This window comes from Lipotes vexillifer, unplaced genomic scaffold (assembly GCF_000442215.2).
Source record: "Lipotes vexillifer unplaced genomic scaffold, Lipotes_vexillifer_v1.1 scaffold945, whole genome shotgun sequence".
Taxonomy (NCBI): Eukaryota; Metazoa; Chordata; class Mammalia; order Artiodactyla; family Lipotidae; genus Lipotes; species Lipotes vexillifer.
Genome location: NW_006772158.1, coordinates 248,156 through 269,533, shown reverse-complemented (window position 1 = coordinate 269,533; position 21,378 = coordinate 248,156). Strand labels below are relative to the sequence as shown.

The 21,378-nt window shown below is 37.9% G+C and overlaps 1 protein-coding gene across 1 annotated transcript in view; it reads right to left on the bottom strand.

Moving 5' to 3' along the window:
• MAGT1 (magnesium transporter 1) overlaps nucleotides 1–15,864 on the bottom strand; it is a 53,936-nt gene extending 38,072 nt beyond the window's left edge. The window contains exon 1 of the mRNA XM_007447354.1: nucleotides 15,579–15,864. Within this exon, the coding sequence (XP_007447416.1) occupies nucleotides 15,579–15,680 (102 nt within the window). The 5' untranslated portion in view covers nucleotides 15,681–15,864. The remainder of the gene's footprint in view (nucleotides 1–15,578) is intronic.
• Nucleotides 15,865–21,378: the final 5,514 nt, after the last annotated feature.

Below are 21,378 nucleotides of genomic sequence, written 5' to 3'. Positions count from 1 at the left end.
AAAAGGATAGATACATATAGATCAATGGAACAGAAACAAGAGCCAGAAATAGACCTACACAAGTATAGCCAACTGATATTTCACAAAGGTGCAAAATCAACTCAGTACAGAAAGGACGGCCTTTTCAATAAATGGTGCTGAAACAACTGGACATCCATAGTCAAAAGTATGAACCTCAAACTAAACTTCACACCTTACACAAAAATTAATTAAAGGGGCTTCCCTGGTGGCGCAGTGGTTAAGAATCCGCCTGCCAATGCAGGGGACACGGGTTCGAGCCCTGGTCCGGGAAGATCCCACATACCGAGGAGCAACTAAGCCCGTGTGCCACAACTACTGAGTTTGCACTCTAGAGCCCACGAGCCACAACTACTGAGCTTGCCTGCCACAACTACTGAAGCCCTCGTGCCTAAAGCCTGTGCTCCACAACAAGAGAAAGCCACCACAATGAGAAGCCGGCGCACCGCAACAAAGAGTAGCCCCTGCTTGCCACAACTAGAGAAAAAGCCTGCACAAAGCAACGAAGACCCAACACAGCCAAAAATACACACATAAAATAAAATAAATAAATTTATTTTTAAAATTAATTAAAAATGGATCACATACCTAAATGTAAAAATGAAAACTATTTAAAAATTAGGAAAAAAATATGGGAGAAAATGTCCAGGATCAAGGGGTAGGCAAAGAGTTCTTTGACCTGACACCAAAAGCACAATTCATAAAAAAGAAAAAAAAAAGGTAAACTGGACCTCATCAAAATTAAAAACTTTTGCTCTGTGAAAGACCCTGTTATGAGGATGTGAAGACAAGCTACAGAGTGGGAGAAAATATTTACAAACCACACATCTAAAAAGGATTAGTAGCTAGAATATATTTTTTAAAACTATCAAAACTCAACAGTAAAATAAACAAAATAGGCAAGACATGAAAAGATTTCATCGAAGATGATTTACCGATGACAAAGAAACACACAAAAAGATGTTCAACATCATCAGCCGTTAAAGAAATGCAAATTAAGAGCACAATGAGCTATCACTACACACACGTTACTAAAATAAAATATAGCGACAGTACCAAATTCTGGCGAGGATGTAGAGAAACTGGGTCTCTCATACATTTTTGGTGGGAATGTACCATGGTACAGTCACTCTGGAAAACAGTTTGGCAGTTTCTTTAAAAAATTAAGCAAGCACACCATTGTAAAGCAATTATACTCCAACAAAGATGTTAAAAAAAATTAAGTAAGTAAAATATACGCTAACCATACAATCCAGCAACTGCATTCCCAAACATTTATCTCGGAGAAGTGAAAATTTATGTCTACACAAAGAAAGAGCTACATTTTGTTTGTTTCTTTTTAAAAGCCAGTCATCATGAGGCAATGGAAGAGAAGCATGGTTAGTCAATGAGAATTTCAGTTTGAAATAAACGCAATCATATTCATTTATCCTTCCCCTCACCTCTACCCTTATGTTCAAACTTTGCAAGAGTAGTAACAAGATGGGAAAAGATAAAAAAAGAAGTGCAGAAGAATCTCAATGCAGAGTTAATGCTAATTTATGGTTTTGTTCTTCTTTACAGGGATATGTTTGTAAAGGGCTGAGAAATCATGGAGTGGTTCACTATTCAGAAGCATTTGACCAATTACATTTCCCATTACTTACACTGAAGTTTGGCCAGGGCACTGCCATTCAAACTTTAAAAATAGTTCCTTCTCATTAAATTCAATCATCAAAGAACAGATGTTAGGATGTGCCTTTTCAGTTGGGAAGTGGATCAGGAACCTAATAGAAAGATAGCACTCTTTGAAAGATAGGTGTCAGTAATGCAAATGAGTTGCCTCAGACTTAGGCTAAGAAAAATAATCCCTGAAACCAGTAAGAATAGCTTCTGTGGCTTTAGTCATCCCAACAAAATTCTCAAAGAATGCACGTCTAGTGGGTTTAGTGGGTTTTAATTGAATGAGCCTAAATGGTTTTCCTAGGTGGTCAAGGAACCAGGACACAAGCATATTAATCCCCCCACCCCTGCTAGATGTTTCACAACACTTTTTACCTGTGTTATAGCACTTATCATTCTAAGACAATTTGATATCTGTTTCCTTCTCTAGATTATTAGCTACTAGAGAGCAGACACACATAGTACTTTACCATATAGTAGGCATTCAGTTAGTGTGTACTGAATTTCTATTTAACAGAACCCAGCTGGGAATGGACTCACTTGCATCATTAACATATAAGGAAAAAAAGACGATTGCACACATAAACACTTAATAGAAATGGGATTTTTTTTTAATTTCAGGAAGGAAACAATAACATGGATTCAAAAAATGCATGATCTACCTTTAAAGCATGCCTGAATTCAGGCAAATACTGAAAAAAATTTTACTTCCTGAGTACACTTCTATGAACAATAGAGAAAGATGGCACAAAAAATAGTTTTGTAGCAGATATAAAGTAATTCCAGTAAGAGCCACAAAATGAATATGTTACACATGGTAAAATGAATATAGTCTCTAATAAGCCCACAGAGAAATATATACACTTGCAGAAGACTGGTATAACAAATAATTAACAAAACTTGTGGAACAATGAATGATACTAAGGAAACAGGTTGTTGGGGGAGGGATAAATTAGGAATTTGGGATTAACATATACACAGTACTATATATAAAATAGGTAACCAGCAAGGACCTACTGTATAGCACAGGGAACTATACTCAATATTTTGTAATAACCTACAAGGGAAAAGAATCTGAAAAAGAATACATATGTGTATAACTGAATCACTGTGCTATACATCTAAAACTAACACAACATTGTGAATCAACTATACTTCAATTTAAAAAAAAGGAAACAGGTTGGTGGTAAAGGCAGTGGAAGAGAGTGAACTAGAAGGCAGATAGGACAAGGAACAAGGGGTGGAGGCTAGTTTAGCAGTAGAAATAGTTACCAACAATTGTCAAGAATAGGGATATTTGATTTAAAATAAGGCTGCATAAATTAAACTCAGTTTTTCTAAAAAATGAATTCTTATTATTTGATACAGACTTAATGATCCTCTTGGCTAAGAGAACAATATTAGTTCACAGAAAATATGCATTCTATATTCTAAAGCAGTCATTAATTTTGTTATGTTTTCAAATTAAATTTGACAGTTACCAGCAAATTCAAACATAATTTGCCTATTTTATTCACCATGGCTACAGATGCTATTTCGGGCTATTTTAGAAAAAAAAATGTAAAGCAGTAACAGGTATAGTTTCATATAGTCTATCTCTATTCAACCACACAGATATATGATCATTCCAATAAAACAAATGTATATGCTTTGAATTAGTGATAAACATGTGGAGTCTTCTTAAACAAAGTCTTGAATAGGTCTATGTAAAAAATGTATTATATTCCTCTTCTTGTTTATTAACAGACTGGAAAGACCAGATTTCTGGCTATACAATCCCCAAATAGCTTATCAAGTAGAAGAAATTAGTTCAAAGGAATTACAAATTCTCTTTAAAGGTCTTATAAATGGGATTATTACCTCAAAAGACTGCTTATTACCAAGGCAATTAATTAGGTTACTTTCTCAGTTCATTTTTTTTTAAATGAACTAGTTTTAAACTTTTACAATAAAAGTACATGAACATAGCTTGGGACATGATAATTAGAAGCTATAATCCTTAATCACAATGACCCAATCTTTTAACATTTTAATATATCTTAAAGTAAGCCCATCTTGATGTTATGGAGAAAATAGCAGTTACTATTTGGAATGCTTAGTACATATGTGTCAGGCAGCAACTTCTCTCCTTATAGAATGAGTATTTAATTCAATCCTCAGAACAACACTATGAGGTTAAATACTCTATTTTTAGTTCATTTAAATGTTGAGTAAACAGGATCAGAGAGGTTAAGCAACTTGGCCAAAGTGCCATAGTAAGACACAGAGCTAGGATTCAAACAGATCATTCTAAACCAAGGTTTCTCAGCAGCAGAGTTACTGACATCTTGGGCCAGATAATTCTTTTGTGGGGAGCTGTCCTGCACATTGCATGTTGAGCAGCATCCCTGACCTCTACCTATTAGATGCCAGTAGCATCACCAGCTGCCAATAACCAAAAATGTCTCCAGACATTGCCAGATAACCCTTGGGAAGTAAAATTCCCCACTCCCTCTTGAGAACCACTGTTCTAAACAGAAAAGGATTTTCACAGTCCGATTTAAGCTTTTATAATCTTATTATGTATTCAAAACTATTTTTATTAATTACCGAATTGGAACACAATGTAAAAGAAAGACTTGGTGATAAAGTAAATCAAAACTTCCCAGAGCAAGTCCTTAGCATAATGGATAATACACTTACTAGGTCCATGTTTCTCAAAGTGTGGCTAGTATAAAGGAGCCTGTTAAAAGAGCAGACTTCTAGGTTTCATCCTCCAGTAAATTTGATTCAGTAGATCTACATAAGCCTTACTCAAAGGATGCTGATTAGCAGGGTTAGCTGATAAAAAAGACCAAGCAGCATGCCTGAGTGAGCCACATACTGTCTCCAATACCCAAAACTGTCCAATAAGGTGCTGGGTTTCCTGTTTGGTTTGGTGGGCCAAAGAGAGCCGTTTTTCCATGACCACAACAGGAATTGAGTATTATAAATCTACTCACTTAGTCCCAAGGAACTTTGCTTGGTGAGCAGGCCCCTGAATTTTGTCAGGTTTATCGGCTACTGCTCCTGGCTACCTCTGTAGTATGAGAGCACCACCACCAAGGTCACTGAGACTGAGGCTTTTACTTGCCAACAAGGCATCATCCATATAGTGAAAGCTTTAAACATGTAAGGGTAGAGGAACTTATGCTAAATCCTGACTCACCAACTGGTAGCAAATGGCAGGGGAGCTTAGGTACCCCTAGAGAATACTATAAACAGATATAGGAGGCCTTGCTACCTGAAAATGAACTGACCTTGATCCTCAAATATCAGTAAGATGGCATAGAAGGTGTTAGTGATGTCTAAGACTGCATACCACTTGTCATCAGTCTGTGTAATAGATTCAGTTGCAGTCGCAATGTCTGGAACAGCCTGGGCTATGGGAGCAACAGCTGAAATCAGTTGGTAATAATCTGCTATAAGGCTTCAGTTCCTGTTAGTCTTTTTTCACTGGCCATTGAGGGCTGTTGTTGTGAGACACTGCATCACTTACCACCTCTGATGCCTTTAAATCTTTAATCAAGGCTGTGATTTCCCTTTCTCTTCCTGGGGGGCTCTTTAGCTTCTGGTGGATTCCAGGAATATGGAATTTTAACATGTACCCCAAGTGATTCCTTTTTTAAAAATTTATTTATTTATTTTTGGCTGCATTGGGTCTTTGTTGCTGTGCGCAGGCTTTCCCTAGTTGTGGTGAGCGGGGGCCACGTGCATGGGCTTCTCATTGCGGTGGCTTCTCTTGCTGCGGAGCACGGGTTCTAGGTGCACGGACTTCAGTAGTCGTGGTGCGCGGGCTCAGTAGTTGTGGCTCGCAGGCTCTAGAGCGCAGGCTCAGTAGTTGTGGCACATAGGCTTAGTTGCTCCGCAGCACGCAGGATCTTCCCGGATCAGGGATAAAACCCATGTCCCCTGCGTTGGTAGGTGGATTCTTAACCACTGCGCCACCAGGGGAGTTCCCAAGTGATTCTTTATACACTGAAGTTTGAATACTACTGCTCTACATTTTAATTCTTATGGGTAAGGACTACGTCTTATATAATTTCTATGCAATTACACAGGGAAATTAAATAAACATTAAGCAATTCAAATTATACACAACAGGAAAAAATACACCATTCCTAAAAATAAAACACCACCTGATCTTCCTGAAATGGTTGAAGAATGTGATATATTCTAGATAACTCAAATATAACACCTTATCTAGGAATAAACCTACCTAAGGAGACAAAAGACCTGTAAGCAGAAAACTATAAGACACTGATGAAAGAAATTAAAGAAGACACAAATAGATGAAGAGACATACCATGTTCTTGGATTGGAAGAATCAACATTGTGAAAATGACTCTAATACCCAAAGCAAATTACAGATTCAATGCAATCCCTATCAAACTACCACTGGCATTTTTCACAGAACTAGAACCAAAAAATTCACAATTTTATGGAAACGCAAAAGACCCCAAATAGTCAAAGCAATCTTGAGAAAAAAAAAACGGAGCTGGAGGAATCAGGCTCCCTGACTTCAGACTATACTACAAAGCTACAGTAATCAAGACAGTATGGTACTGGCACAAAAACAGAAAGAAAGATCAATGGAACAGGATAGAAAGCCCAGAGATAAGCCCACGCACATATGGTCATCTTATCTTTGATAAAGGAGGCAAGAATATACAGTGGAGAAAAGATGGCCTCTTCAATAAGTGGTGCTGGGAAAACTGGACAGCTACATGGAAAAGTGTGAAATTAGAACACTCCCTAACACCACACACAAAAATAAACTCAAAATGGATTAAAGACCTAAATGTAAGGCCAGACACTATCAAACTCTTAGAGGAAAACACAGGCAGAACACTCTATGACATAAATCACAGCAAGATCCTTTTTGACCCACCTCCTAGAGAAATAGAAATTAAAACAAAAGTGAACAAATGGGACTTAATAAAACTTAAAAGCTTTTGCACAGCAAAGGAAACCATAAACAAGACCAAAAGACAACCCTCAGAAAGGGAGAAAATATTTGCAAATGAAGCAACTGACAAAGGATTAATCTCCAGAATTTACAAGCAGCTCATGCAGCTCAATATCAAAAAAACAAACAACACAATCCAAAAATGGGAAGAAGACCTAAATAGACATTTCTCCAAAGAAGACATACAGATTGCCAACAAACATATGAAAGAATGCTCAACATCATTAATCATTAGAGAAATGCAAATCAAAACTACAATGAGATATCATCTCACACTGGTCAGAATGGCCATCATCAAAAAATCTAGAAACAATAAATGCTGGAGAGGGTGTGGAGAAAAGGGAACCCTCTTGCACTGTTGGTGGGAATGTAAATTGATACAGCCACTATGGAGAACAGTAAGGAGGTTCCTTTAAAAACTAAAAATAGAACTACCATATGACCCAGCAATCTCACTACTGGGCATATACCCTGAGAAAACCATAATTCAAGAAGAGTCATGTACCACAATGTTCATTGCAGCACTATTTACAATAGCCAGGACATGGAAGCAACCTAAGTGTCCATCATCAGATGAATGGATAAAGAAGATGTGGCACATATATACAATGGAATATTACTCAGCCATAGAAAGAAACGAAATTGAGTTATTTGTACTGAGGTGGATAGACCTAGAGTCTGCCATACAGAGTGAAGTAAGTCAGCAAGAGAAAAACAAATACCATATGCTAACACATATATATGGAATCTAAGGGAAAAAAAAAGGTCATGAAGAGCCTAGGGGCAAGATGGGAATAAAGACACAGACCTAATAGTGAATGGACTTGAAGATATGGGGAGGGGTAAGGGTAAGCTGTGACAAGCTGAAAGAGTGGCATGGACATATATACACTATCAAACGTAAAATAGATAGCTAGTGGGAAGCAGCTGCATAGCACAGGGAGATCAGCTCGGTGCTTTGTGACCACCTAGAGGGGTGGGATAGGGAGGGTGGGAGGGAGGGAGACGCAAGGGGGAAGAGATATGGGAACATATGTATATGTATAACTGATTCACTTTGTTATAAAGCAGAAACTAACACACCATTGTAAAGCAATTATACTCCAATAAAGATGTTAAATACATATATATATAACACCTTAATAATTCCTAGACACTTCTTTCACTAGTCCTCTTTTGTCTCTTCTGTTATATGATTTTATGAAGGAATTTCTCTTTTCTCACATTTGAGTTAAAAGATTTCTTTATCGGAGTAAATCGCTAGTACTGAAGAACCTTCTTCCTTAGGATGCCTCTTATCCGTTGTCAAGAGCCCATTGTTTGGGTACTGAAAGCTATGCCTCAGAAATAAAAATTTTGTTTCTCTATAGGCTCTACACTAAGTCCCACTATTCACTCTCTAAATTTTCCTTTATCTTCCAAAGTCATAACCTTCAAAAGTAAAGGATTAATATATCACCTGTGACCTTCAGGTCCTTCTATTTAGTATTTAATACTTTAAAGTTGTTAGTAGGAAAGATATTTTCCAGGGACTATAGTACATAAAGGTAGGAGGCTTATCAAGTGAGCTCAACTCAAAAAAGTAATTGATTTGGAAACAACTCCTATTGCAAATACTTTTTCCACTACAGTTTTAAAAAACATTTGAGAAAATATACCCATCCAGTTTTAAAATTTGCACTGGATATATTTATTTAAAACAAAATAAAAGTTTACTATGAAAAATCATTAAATTAATAAGCAAAGACTTTCACAATCAATTGATATCTCCCCTTCTTGGAGTACATTACTCTACTTTCAACTATTTAAATAAAACAAAAAGAAGAGTAATAATATTCACAATTAAAATATAATACCAACAAAGTTAAGTAAGCTTAAAGTCTTTCTCTTCTCTTGAAACATTTAAATTATTATGGCCACAAAATAATCCCACTAACAGGAAGTCAATTAATATCTCTAATTCTGTTAGTAATAACCAAGTACGATGAAAATTTTAGGACTACAAGGGATTAAGAGGACCAAGGAAGTGCAGTAACAACACTGCACTAATTTAACTTTATTCTACTTGCTTGCATAATATGTATCCCAATTAGCTCTAGCAAAATAGATTAAGCCTTAACAACTACAAATTTTTCTATTATCACTAAATATCACTCAGCAAAGATAGCATATAGCAGTGGTCCCCAACCTTTTCGGCACCGGGGACTGGTTTCGTGTAACAGTTTTTCCATGGACGGGGTTGGGGGGGGTTGGTTTCAGGATGATTCAAGTACATTACATTTATTGTGCACTTTATTTCTATTATTATTACATTGTAATATATAATGAAATAATTATACAGCTCACCATAATGCAGAATCAGTGGGAGCCCTGAGCTTTTCCCTTGCCACTCGCTGATAGGGTTTTGATATGAGTTTGCAAGCAATTGATTTATTATGGTCTCTGTACAGTCAAAGGTCTCTGCTAATGATAATCTGTATTTGCAGAGCATCAACACCTCAGCTCCACCTCAGATCATCAGGCATTAGATTCTCATAAGGTGTGCGCAACCTAGCTCCCTTGAATGCGCGGTTCACAGTAGGGTTCGCACTCGTATGAGAATCTAATGCCCCCGCTAATCTGACAGGAGGTGGTGCTCTGGCGGTAATGCGAGCAATCAGGAGTGGCTGCAAATACAGATGAAGCTTCGCTCGCCCGCCCGGCGGCCCGCCGCACTGCCCCTGCTGTGAGTCCCGGTTCCTAACAGGCCATGGGCCGGTACCAGTTTGTGGCCCAGGGGTTGGGGACCCCTGGTATATAGCAATCCACTATAATTTAAAGCTAAATTCTGATGCTGCCATTAAGATTACTTTGGAATTTCAGAATAAAGCTAAGCATCACCAGTCTGAATTCCTCTAAAATGCACCTCCCTTTCCCCCAAAACTTATTTCATTATATCTGTGTTCTAGACCATCAGGGTTTATTCATAAAAATTCTTGATATTTTTAGCTTTCTTAATAATCCACTAGCCTACAAATGTTAGTTTAAAAAATTCCTGGTTAAGGAATAAATTTTCAACTCCATCCTTAAATTACAAGTGAGACTGAACAGACCTGGAAACATAATTGGCAGATAATGACTGAAGGAGAAAGACAGTGAACAGAGAAGAGAGTACCTGTAATCCTTAAATGCTATCTGCTCCATTCTCAGTTCACATACTTCTTGGACAGGGCTAAAATATACCACTGTCCCCTCTCCTTGATGTTTATTTTTGGAGGATGTCTCAATTTGTTTGTTTTGCAATGCTACTGAGCCTTTTGTTCTTGGTAATAAGGTTATTTTCTAAGTAATTGCTGGGGTTTTGCGCATGTGATACTTTCATGTATCACTTCTCAAAGCAATGTCAAAGAATACAGAAGTTTTTCCAATAATTGCCTGCCTTGTCAAAATATGCAGATAATTTTATTTTCTGAATAATCTTCATAAATACAAAAAGATGAATTGAAAAATATTTTATACTGCAGAGGAACACAATCTTATTTTATTTTCTATCAATAATATTAATCTAATGTCTTCTACATACCAGGTACTGCATTAGGCACTTTACAGCCCTCATCTCCTTTAATTCTCACAATACAAAAGAAGATAGGCATTTTCCCATTCTACCGATAAGGAAAATGAGACTCAGAGTAACTTGCTAAAGATCACTTGGGTTGCATTAACATACATGATCTTTAAAATTTTACACAATTTTTTGAAAACTGAGCAAACGGGAGGAAAACTATCTGCCGCCCTAGCATTATTAAGACCATTTTTTAATGTTTCAGTACGCTTTGTGCATTCATTCTTTTCCAGGGAATTCCCTGGCAGTCTGGTGGTTTGGACTCAGGGCTTTCACTCACAGGGCCCAGGTTCGATCCCTGGTTGGTGAACTAAGATCCCACAAGCCACACAGTGTGGCCAAAAAAAAGAAGAAAAAGACACTCTTTTCCATATTCCATATTATTTTTCTATTACAGATTCCCAGAAGTAGATCAAGAAATATGGATAATTTTTTACAAGTGAAGAATTGTCAATTATTTTGTTTTTAATATTTATTTATTTTCACTGTACCGTGTCTTAGTTGCAGCATGCAGGATCTTCCGTGCATCATGTGGGATCTTTAGTTGTGGCATGCGGACTCTTAGTTGCGGCATGCATGTGGGATCTAGTTCCCCGACCAGGGATCGAACTCAGGCCCCCTCCATTGGGAGCTCAGAGTCTTACCCACTGAACCACCAGGGAAGTCTTAAAATATGGATAATTTTGTCAGACCATGCCTTTTCATTTTTATCATGCTGCCTCCCTAAAATGACACCAGTTGCAAGAATAAGCAACTTTCTTTCTACCAGGGGGGGAAATAATTCACCATAAAAATAAAATAAGTCACTGCAAAATAAGCCTTTGTGGCCTAGCAGAGAGCATACGCTTTGGAGTCAGACAAGGGGTAGAATCCCAGCTCAGCCTCTACAGCTGTGCTTCTTTAGGCAAACTCCCAACGTCTCTCTTGCTCAGTGTCAGTTTCCTCACCTTTCAAAAAGGGCTAATACTCTGCAGGGTTATTGTGAGGATTAGAGATAATGCATGTAAACCATAGTGCATGACATGTAGAAGGCATTGAATAAATATTAGAGAATAAGTCAATGTTCCAATTACTTACACTGTTATGAGTGTAAGTAATCCGATAAGTAGGGTAGCATTTCATTTAACAACAGACAACTATGAAGAACTTGAGTGATTTTTAATTATATTCATTTAGGAGAGGTGTCTTTTTTTGTTGTTCTTCTCTATTTTTTTAAATAAATTTATTTATTTTATTTATTTATTTTTGGCTGCATTGGGTTTTCATTGCTGCATGCAGGCTTTCTCTAGTTGTGGCGAGCAGGGGCTACTCTCTGTTGCAGTGCTTGGGCTTCTCATTTTGGTGGTTTCTCTTGTTGCAGAGCACGGGCTCTAGGCACGCAGGCTCAGTAGTTGCGGCTCTCAGGCTCTAGAGCTCAGGCTCAGTAGCTGTGGTCCACAGGCTTAGTTGCTCCATGGCATGTGGGATCTTCCAGGACCAGAGCTCAAACTTGTGTCCCCTGCATTGGCAGGCAGATTCTTAACCACTGCGCCTCCAGGGAAGCCCTCTATTTTTTTTTAATTGAAGTGTAGTTGATTTACAAAGTTGTGCTAATTACTGCTGTACAGCAAAGTGACTCAGTTATACAGGAGAGGTGTCTTTTTAAACATAATACTTAGATTATAAGATCATACATTATCCTACCATTTAAAGCCAAATCTACTATGGTGGATAGACCTGGGATTTTTTAAAAATAATGTTTTCAAAAATTGTAAGCATTTTGCAACAGAACGTCTATATTTTTAAACTGTCTCTAAGTAGTATCACAGTAATCTCTTTATTAAAAAGTCCAAAACAGGGGAAAGGTATAAAAACGAAACCAACTTTACCAGCCTATATTTATTCCTTGTTTACTGATGAGAAAATCCAATTTTAGATTGTGAAACCTAAACAAACCCTCAAGTGAAAGAACAGATTCCTGACTTTATATGTACACAGTTAATTAACTAATTAGATGTTTATTGATACTGCTAGATGTGAAAAAATTAATTTAAGTGTCTGTATTCATAACCAATATTTTATAATAACTATAAATGGAGCATAATCTTTAAAAATGGTGAATTGCCATGTTGTACACTTGAAACTCATATAATATTGTAAATCAACTATACCTCAGTTAAACAAAAGTGTCTGTATTCAAGATGCTCACAGTCTAATGGGAAAGACTGGTATATAAACAATGACAATACAATGTGCTGAATTCATCTCAATTCACCTAGGGGAACCAGGAAAATCTTAGCTGAGAAGGAAGGTAATGTTTGAGCTAAGAGTTGAAAAGTAGGAACCCTCAGGTGAATGAGGGAGTGGGGTGAGGGAGAAGAAGGGAGATACTCCAGCAAGTATAGATACTTGCAAGAGAGTATAGAAAGATCAAGGCAGGAATTCCCTGGCAGTCCAGTGGTTAGGACTCAGCACTCTCACTGCCTGGGCAAGGGTTCAATCCCTGGTGGGAGAACTAAGATCCCGAAAGCCATGCGGCCAGTAGAGGGCGGAGCTTGAATTGAGATGCGCCTGGAAAAAGCAGACCAGGGACAGACTACAGGAGTCCTTTTACACTGCAAAATAGGTTATTTTAACCTTTCGGTTGTCAGTTTTTTACCTTAGCATCTCTGGCAACACTATGAAGGATGAGTTCAAGGATGACCAATTAGGCAGTTATGGCAAGAGATTTGCAAGAGCGATAATGGTATTGAACAGTGGCATGATGGGAAGGGAGTTAGAATCTGATTCCTTAAAAACATTTTTTTATTGAGATAAAATTCACGTAACATAAAATCCACCGTGTTAACAATTTTAAAGTACATAAAACATCATTAATCATTAGAGAAATACAAATCAAAACTACAATGAGATATCATCTCACACTGGTCAGAATGGCCATCATCAAAAAATTTACAAACAATAATTGCTAGAGAGGGTGTGGAGAAAAGGGAACCCTCTTGCACTGTTAGCGGGAATGTAAATTGATACAGCCACCATGGAGAACAGTATGGAGGTTCCTTAAAAAACTAAAAATAGAACTACCATATGACCCAGCAATCCCACTACTGGGCATATACCCTGAGAAAACCATAATTCAAAAAGACTCATGTACCACAATGTTCACTGCAGCACTATTTACAATAGCCAGGACATGGAAGCAACCTAAGTGTCCATCAACAGATGAACAGATAAAGAAGATGTGGCACATATATATAATGGAATATTACTCAGCCATAAAAAGAAACGAAATTGAGTTATCTGTACTGAGGTGGATGGACCTAGAGTCTGTCATACAGAGTGAAGTAAGTCAGAAAGAGAAAAACAAATACTGTATGCTAACACATATATATGGAATCTAAAAAAAACAAAAAGGTCATGAAGAACCTAGGGGCAAGACGGGAACAAAGACACAGACCTCCTAGAGAATGGACTTGAGGACACAGGGAGGGGGAAGGGTAAGCTGGGACAAAGTGAGAGAGTGGCCTGGACATATATACACTACCAAACGTAAAATAGATAGCTAGTGGGAAACAGCCACATAGCACAGGGAGATCGGCTCAGTGCTTTGTGACCACCTAGAGGGGTGGGATAGGGAGGGTGGGAGGAAGGGAGATGCAAGAGGGAAGAGATATGGGGACATATGTATATGTATAACTGATTCACTTTGGTATAAAGCAGAAACTAACACACCATTGTAAAGCAATTATACTCCAATAAAGATGTTTAAAAAATAAAAAATCAAGTACATAATTCATTGCTAATTCCTTTTGAAAGTAATCTATCCCCTGCTAGGCTCTTCTGCTTCTAGTTTAGTGAGATGTTAAATGAATAAATAATTTAACTGGTAGAAATACTAGTTTTTAACATTTTTCACTGTTTTATTAAAAAATGGTGGTTGTAGAAATTTAGACAATACCAACATATAAGGTAAAAAGTTAGTGTTCCCCTAATGAACAATCCCAACTACCCAGAGATATCCACTGTTGTATATCCTTACAAAGGTTTCTATATATATATATACATATATATATATATATATATATATATACACACTTATATATATATATATTAACATAAAAGGCCTCTAGAATATAAAACTATGTATTGCTCTACATCTTGTTTTCCACGTAAAAATGGCTTGGAACCCTCCTAAAAAAGCACATAGATTTCTAGTTCCAGCGTATAAGCCTGCTCATTTCACCATTACTTTGAAAATTGTATATTTTTAATTTTACTTTTTGCCAATCTATTAATTAACTCGTTTTAATATGCTAGCTTATTTTTTTCTTATGGAATAGTACACATATTCAAAAACAGAGAAGGTAGGTTCTCTTAAATTCAGCTCAAGTTGACAAGCATCAGAGATGTTTAAATGGCATTTTAAAAGTGCCTGTACAGGTATCGTGTACTAGAAGGAGGCACAGAATGTACAGGAAATAGCATAAGACTGAATGACCTAGGATTTCAGTCCTCGTTCTGCAACAGTTAACTGTGTAAGTTTAGGACTTGGGTTTCCTCATTTATAAAATTAGAGAGCATAAAGAATTGCTAGTAATCTGTAAAGCTCTAAGAGCATACGGCTCTACACATGTTTCAAAACAACAATGTTAAAATTCCTCAGCTTGGATTGCTTAATGGTGAGTAAAGAATACTGTATCTCCTCCACTTGCCAAAGTCAGTAAATTCCACGAGGAGGAATCTTAGTTTTGTTCACTTATATACACTAAGCTCCTCACAACAGTGCCTGGCGCTCTTGATATTTGGTAAATCATTGAAAATGGTTTAAGAGCTTCACTCTGGTAACTTGCTTTGAATCAATTATTTGGACAATGAAATAAATTTGGCATAGCTCCGCTCTTCTGTTTACTCCTCTCATTCCTGAAGTGAAAATGCTACAAAATATATAGTTCTCACACGTCTAAAAGGGAGTTACATCTACTGACAGAAGAAAGACTCAGATATTCCACCCCTTGGACCTAAAGTCGAACTTCCCGCCACCACCTGATGGGGCCCATACTCAAAGAAGTGTCAAAACTCGTAGCTATGTACATCCGCAGGCCTATAGAAGTCAGCTTGTCACCTACCCCACCCCACTCTCAGACTCTACAGTCCCAGAAGACAAGGTATTACAGTTTCTTCTCTCGCGAACCCCACAATTCCAAAAACGGCGGAATTGGAGCCACCAAAGGTACAGAATCGGCGGGGAAAAGGGATCGGGAAGGACAAAACAGACCCTCTCACGCCCCACTCGTTGGGAGAAGCCCGTGTTGCTGGAAACAGCGTCCTCACCTCCTTCTTTCTCTGGGCAGAGGCTGAGGGAACCCCGGAAACGACCAGCAGTGCCACCGCCACGGTCGCAGAGACACACCAAAGCCACCAACGCGCTGCCATGTTCGCTTCTCTCCTTCCTAGAAGGGAAACTTTCCTGGGGCTGGGTCTGAGGGTTGGGCGTGAGAACAGGCAAACCAGCCCCCTCGCGCCCCCTCATTGGTCCAGCTCAGCCTTGCCCGTAGTCCCCTCACATTACGTCAGGGCGCTGTACAGGCAGACGCCCGCTAAAAGACGTTTCACTTCTAATTGGCCTCTGTTAGCCAATAGAAAAGTGACAATCTGGAGGCTTTACATTGGTCCGCTAAGGATGAGGGACCGCCCCTTTCATTAAACGTAAAGATGGCGGGCTTAGCGGCCCTGCAAATACGCGTGCGCAGTTGTGAAGCATCGCGGCTTTTCAGCGTCCAAGCTGGCTTAGGGTTGTTACAACAGAAACTTTTACCCGGAGACTCTTTAGAACTCTTTGAACACCTCTTTCGTGTAATATTCTAGAAAAATTGGACCTAGCCACGTGATTGATAGGAGCTATCCAAGTCCCTTATTTGGCCACCAAAGTATTTCAAATAAAAAAAAAAAAGAAAGTTGGGGCTTCCCTGGTGGCACAATGGTTAAAAATCCGCCTGCCACTGCAGGGAACACGGGTTCGAGCCCTGGCCGGGGAAGATCCCACATGCCGTGGAGCAACTAAGCCCGTGTGCCACAACTACTGCGGCTGAGCTCTAGAGCCCGCAAGCCACAACTATTGAAGCCTGCGCACGTAGAGCCCGTGCCCTGCAACAAGAGAAGCCAGGACAATGAGAAGCCCGCGCACCGCAGCGAAGAGTAGCCCAGGCTCACCGCAACTATCGAAAGCCCGCACACAGCAAGGAAGACCCAACACAGCCAAAAAATAGGTAAAAGCAGGAAAGCAAAAACAATATTACTGAGGGATATTTTAAAAAGTGAATGAACAAGAGCTTGTTGAATACCTTGTGTGTCCCAGGAACTGTGCCACATGTGCTGAACACAACAGACATCAAAAGTTATATTCTGAAGTGTTTGTTCATGGCAAACCTTTAGGTTTATTAGGTAGGCACCAACAAGGACTTTAATTTCTGTTATAGACAGCAAATTTTTTTTTTTTACTTGCCATTCTTTTGTTTGAGGGATGGATGCAGCACTAAGGTTGTAAGAAAGCACTTCTGTCTTTTTAAAGTTTTTGTGTCATAATCGGTTTTCTTAAATATCTAGTTCCCTTATCTAAAAAAATAATAAAAATCCTACATAGCAGAACTTTCCACTTATTTGGCCCAGTTCTGTTTATCATTGTGGGTTGTAAAACTGGGATAATAGAGAATAATAATATACTCAAGAGGAAAAACACCAACAAAACCAATTGCATGTAAGTTGGATTTATTTTGACGCTGTGGAATATCATATGACCATTCTTTTAGGCCCTGCTGAGAAATGCACGGAGAGGAAAATAATTTCATTAAGTTGGAGAGACAAGAGATGGGTATGGAAGGGAAAATAGCTGCTTCTGAAGAGATGTGATCTAGAGTTATATAAAAAATTAAAACGTTTACAGACACTCATAGTAAGAAAATTTTTTAAAAAGAACACTGAGACATGCCATATGATTCCATTTATATGACATTCTAGAAAGGTAGAGAACAGATCAGTGACTATCAGGGGCTGGAGGTGGGGAGAGGGACTAACTACAAAGGGGCCACACAAGAAGATGTTTTGTGAGGATACAGCCTTTCCCTCCTTAACTATTGGGGTGGTTACACACTGTTTGCATTTGTCAAAACTCAGAAGACTACACTAAAAAAGAGTGAATTTTACTGCATGTAAATTTAACAAATAAAAAATTAAGGTAAGTTTTTTAAGTACACAAAAATCTCACCTATCATTTTGGCAAAAATTCAATACATGATGTCATTGAGCCTGTGGGGAAACAGGCACCCTCATACATTGCTGGTGGGAATGAAAAATGGAGGATAACTTAATATCTAATGCATTTATCCTTTGATTCAGCAATCCCACTTCTAGGAATCTACTCCAATAATAAGAAAATATATGCTCACAAATTTGTTCATTTCAGCACTATTTGTAATTGAAATATTCTCAAAACCACCTAAATGTTCAAATATAGGAGAATGATTGAATATACTATGGTACATAAATAACGTGGAGTATTTCACAGCTGTAAAGAAAAGGAATGAGGAAGAGCTCTGTAAATGATATGCATTTTCAAGATCTATTGTTAAAGTGAAAAAACCAAGTGCAAAAGTATATACATAGTATGCTACATTTGTGTAAAATAGAAGAGGAAATAAGAAAATATATATGTTTGCCCATTTTGCAAAAGGAAACAGAAAGCTTAAATCAGAAACTAATGAAATTGGTTACCTACAGAAGGTGGAGGAAATGGAGTAGAAAAGTTATGAGAGGGAATGACACTTCTCTAAGTACACCAGTTTGTATAGTTTTGACTTTTGAAATAATGTTAATATTTAAAAAATAAAATATAAAAGCAAATCATATGGTTTTGCAAGATGAAAAAAGTTCTGGAGATGTATGGTGGTGATAGTTGTACAACAATGTGAATGTACTTAATACCACTGAACTATACACTTTAAAATGGTTAAAATGGTAAATTTTATGTTATGTATATTTTACCACAATTTAAAAACTAAGTTAAACATTTAAAAATCACATCAGTAAGAATGGGTTAAAAAACTGAAATTGAATACAAACAGAAAAAAGGGAGCACAACTCTATTTCAAATGAAAAACAACCACACTAAAAAAAAATAACTAATCTGAAAAATTTATGAACACAGTACCTTGATTACATACCATTAGTCTAAAGAAAAAAACACAACTACAAGCAAATCTTAAACTCTACTAGGTAGATTTGTTTTTCATAGTGATATGAGCAAAGCAGTTCTGAAAATATTGTGTATAATGTAATATGTAAAAACACTGATGTTGAGAGCCAGGATTCTCACTGTGTAAGAAGGTAGATACAAATATGAAATGAGGGAAAGTAAAAAAGAACTTTTGGGGGTTGGACTGGAATTGGAAGTATTTGTATAAATGTATCATTCATGATATATATTCCTAGCTCTATTCACAGGAAGGAGTAGAAGCAATGACACTCCAATATCAATGAGCAAACCTAGTGCCAAATCTAGGTTGCTAAATGCCATCCCTGAAAGAAATTGGGGCTCCTTAGGAAAATGGTTGATTCCAGTGCTGGGGCAGGGAAAGTACAAGATGAGCCTTGTGTCAGAAAATAAAGATGTGCTCAAAAAAAATGATGGCGATGTCAAAAAAAGACATATAAGCCAGCTTGAAGGGAATCCTACTGACCACATCTGAGACTATTGAGCATTAAAATAAATCATGATAGCAATGGATTATAACCTATGGAATCCATGGATCCACACTGATAGTGAACAAATAAATAGGGGAGAAGATAAAACTCCTCTTTATAGTAGAACACTCAGTATTAAATATGGAAGGAATGATAGAGTTAGAAAACCACCATTTTGCAACTTTCATACTAATAATTCTTTTAGGCAAAAATCATCAATGGATGCAAAAACTAGTGGGTGGAAATTTGATAAAGAACAGGATATATACATAGTCTGAATGTATTCCTCACGTTACTTATTAATGACAAAGGGAAAAACAGTAACTTTATACTATAGGAACTTGGAGGTCACCCTTTTGATCAAATGATTAAAGTTGGCATTATCAATAATGGGACAAGCTAATATTATAGGCTTCCTGATAAGATGCCCTAAGAAGACACATCTGTCATGTAGTATTCCTGTTAGAAGTGCATTAACTGAATCTAATTACGAGAAAACCTCAAGCACAGAAAATTTGAGGGAACTTTTACAAAATAACTGGCCTGTACTCTTCAAATATATTACAGAGCACAGACCTGTGGAGTCAGAAGGTCCGTTACCAGTTGTCACTTACGATTGCCTAATCTTTTTTTTTTTTTTTTGCTGTACGCGGGCCTCTCACTGCTGTGGCCTCTCTCCCATTGCGGAGCACAGGCTCCGGACGCACAGGCTCAGCAGCCATGGCTCACGGACCCAGCTGCTCCGCGGCATGTGGGATCTGACCGGGGCAAGAACCTGTGTCCCCTGCATCGGCAAGCGGACTCTCAACCACTGTGCCACCAGGGAAGCCCCGATTGCCTAATCTTGATTCTGCACCTCACTTCCTTCATATGTAAGCTTGAGAGTATAAAGTTTACCTCAGTAAGAAAAAAATTAGTGCCGTGAAAGACAAAGAAAGGCCGAGGAACTGTTTGATTTTATAGGAGACTAAAGACATAACTTATTTGTAATGAGGTGGATGGACCTAGAGTCTGTCATACAGAGTGAAGTAAGTCTGAAAGAGAAAAACAAATACCTTATGCTAACACATATATATGGAATCTAAAAAAACAAAAAGGTTCTGAAGAACCTAGGGGCAGGATAGGAATAAAGACGCAGACGTAGAGAATGGACTTGAGGACACGGGGAGGAGAAAGGGTAAGCTGGGACGAAGTGAGAGAGTGGCATGGACATATATACACTACCAAATGTAAAACCGATAGCTAGTGGGAAGCAGCCGCATAGCACAGGGAGATCATATCAGCTCGGTGGTTTGTGAGCACCTAGAGGGGTGGGATAGAGAGGGTGGGAGGGAGACGCAAGAGGGAGGAGACATGAAGATGTGTGTACATGTATAGCTGTTTCACTTCGTTATAAAGCAGAAGCTAACACACCATTGTGGAGCAATTATACTCCAATAAAGATGTTTTCAAAAAAGACATAATTAAATTCAATACAGGGAACTGGATTGAATTCTGGATAGAGATATTGGGGTAATTGGTGAAATTGGAATATGAGCTGTACTGTCTCAATATTAAAATTTCTGAATTTAATAACTGTACTGTGGTTATGTAAAAGAATAGCTTACTCTTAGGAAATGAACCCTGAAGTATTAACAGGTAAAAACATGACGTATGCAAGTTATTCTCAAATGGTTCAGAAAAAGAGATGCATTTATATATACATCTTTTATGTACATGTATTTAATCACACACACAAAGAAAACGTGGCAAAATATTACCAAGTGGTGTACCTTGGTAATGGGTGTACAGGAAGTCTCCCTCCTCCAATATTTTCTTATGAAAATATCCAAATATACAGACAAAGTGAAAGAATTGTACTCTGAACGCACACCGCCAAGATTCTACAATCAACAATTTGTTAAATTTGCTTTATCACATATTTATCTATATATTAATAATTCTTTTTACTGTTCTTGCAAGTTTCCTCATAACTTGAAATCATTTCAAAATTAAAAGTTAAACGAATTAGTAGGTAGTAATAGGAAAAAAATTAAAGAAAGGAAGAAAGTTTGGAGGGAACAGAAAGTACTGCTAGTGTGGAGCGAGATACAAGCTCAAGCCTCTAAAACACTATCTTGAAGCTGGTGCCTTTGATGTCTCAGTCTGAGATCAATGTCTCAGCTCTCCTCTATAGATCCCTAAACCTGGCTTCGAGGCCAGGGATTCTCTCATTGTTACGTAAATATCCTGGTATGTCATTTACAAAGTGTAAAACTTCGTTTCCCACAAGGCATTTATCCTTCCGTGCTGTAAAGAGGACAAATTCTATAGGTTTTTTACAGGTCTCGCGAGATTCATCAAATCTCTTTAACGAGCTCATCAGGAAGCCATTTTGTTTCTCAGGTCGCTTTGC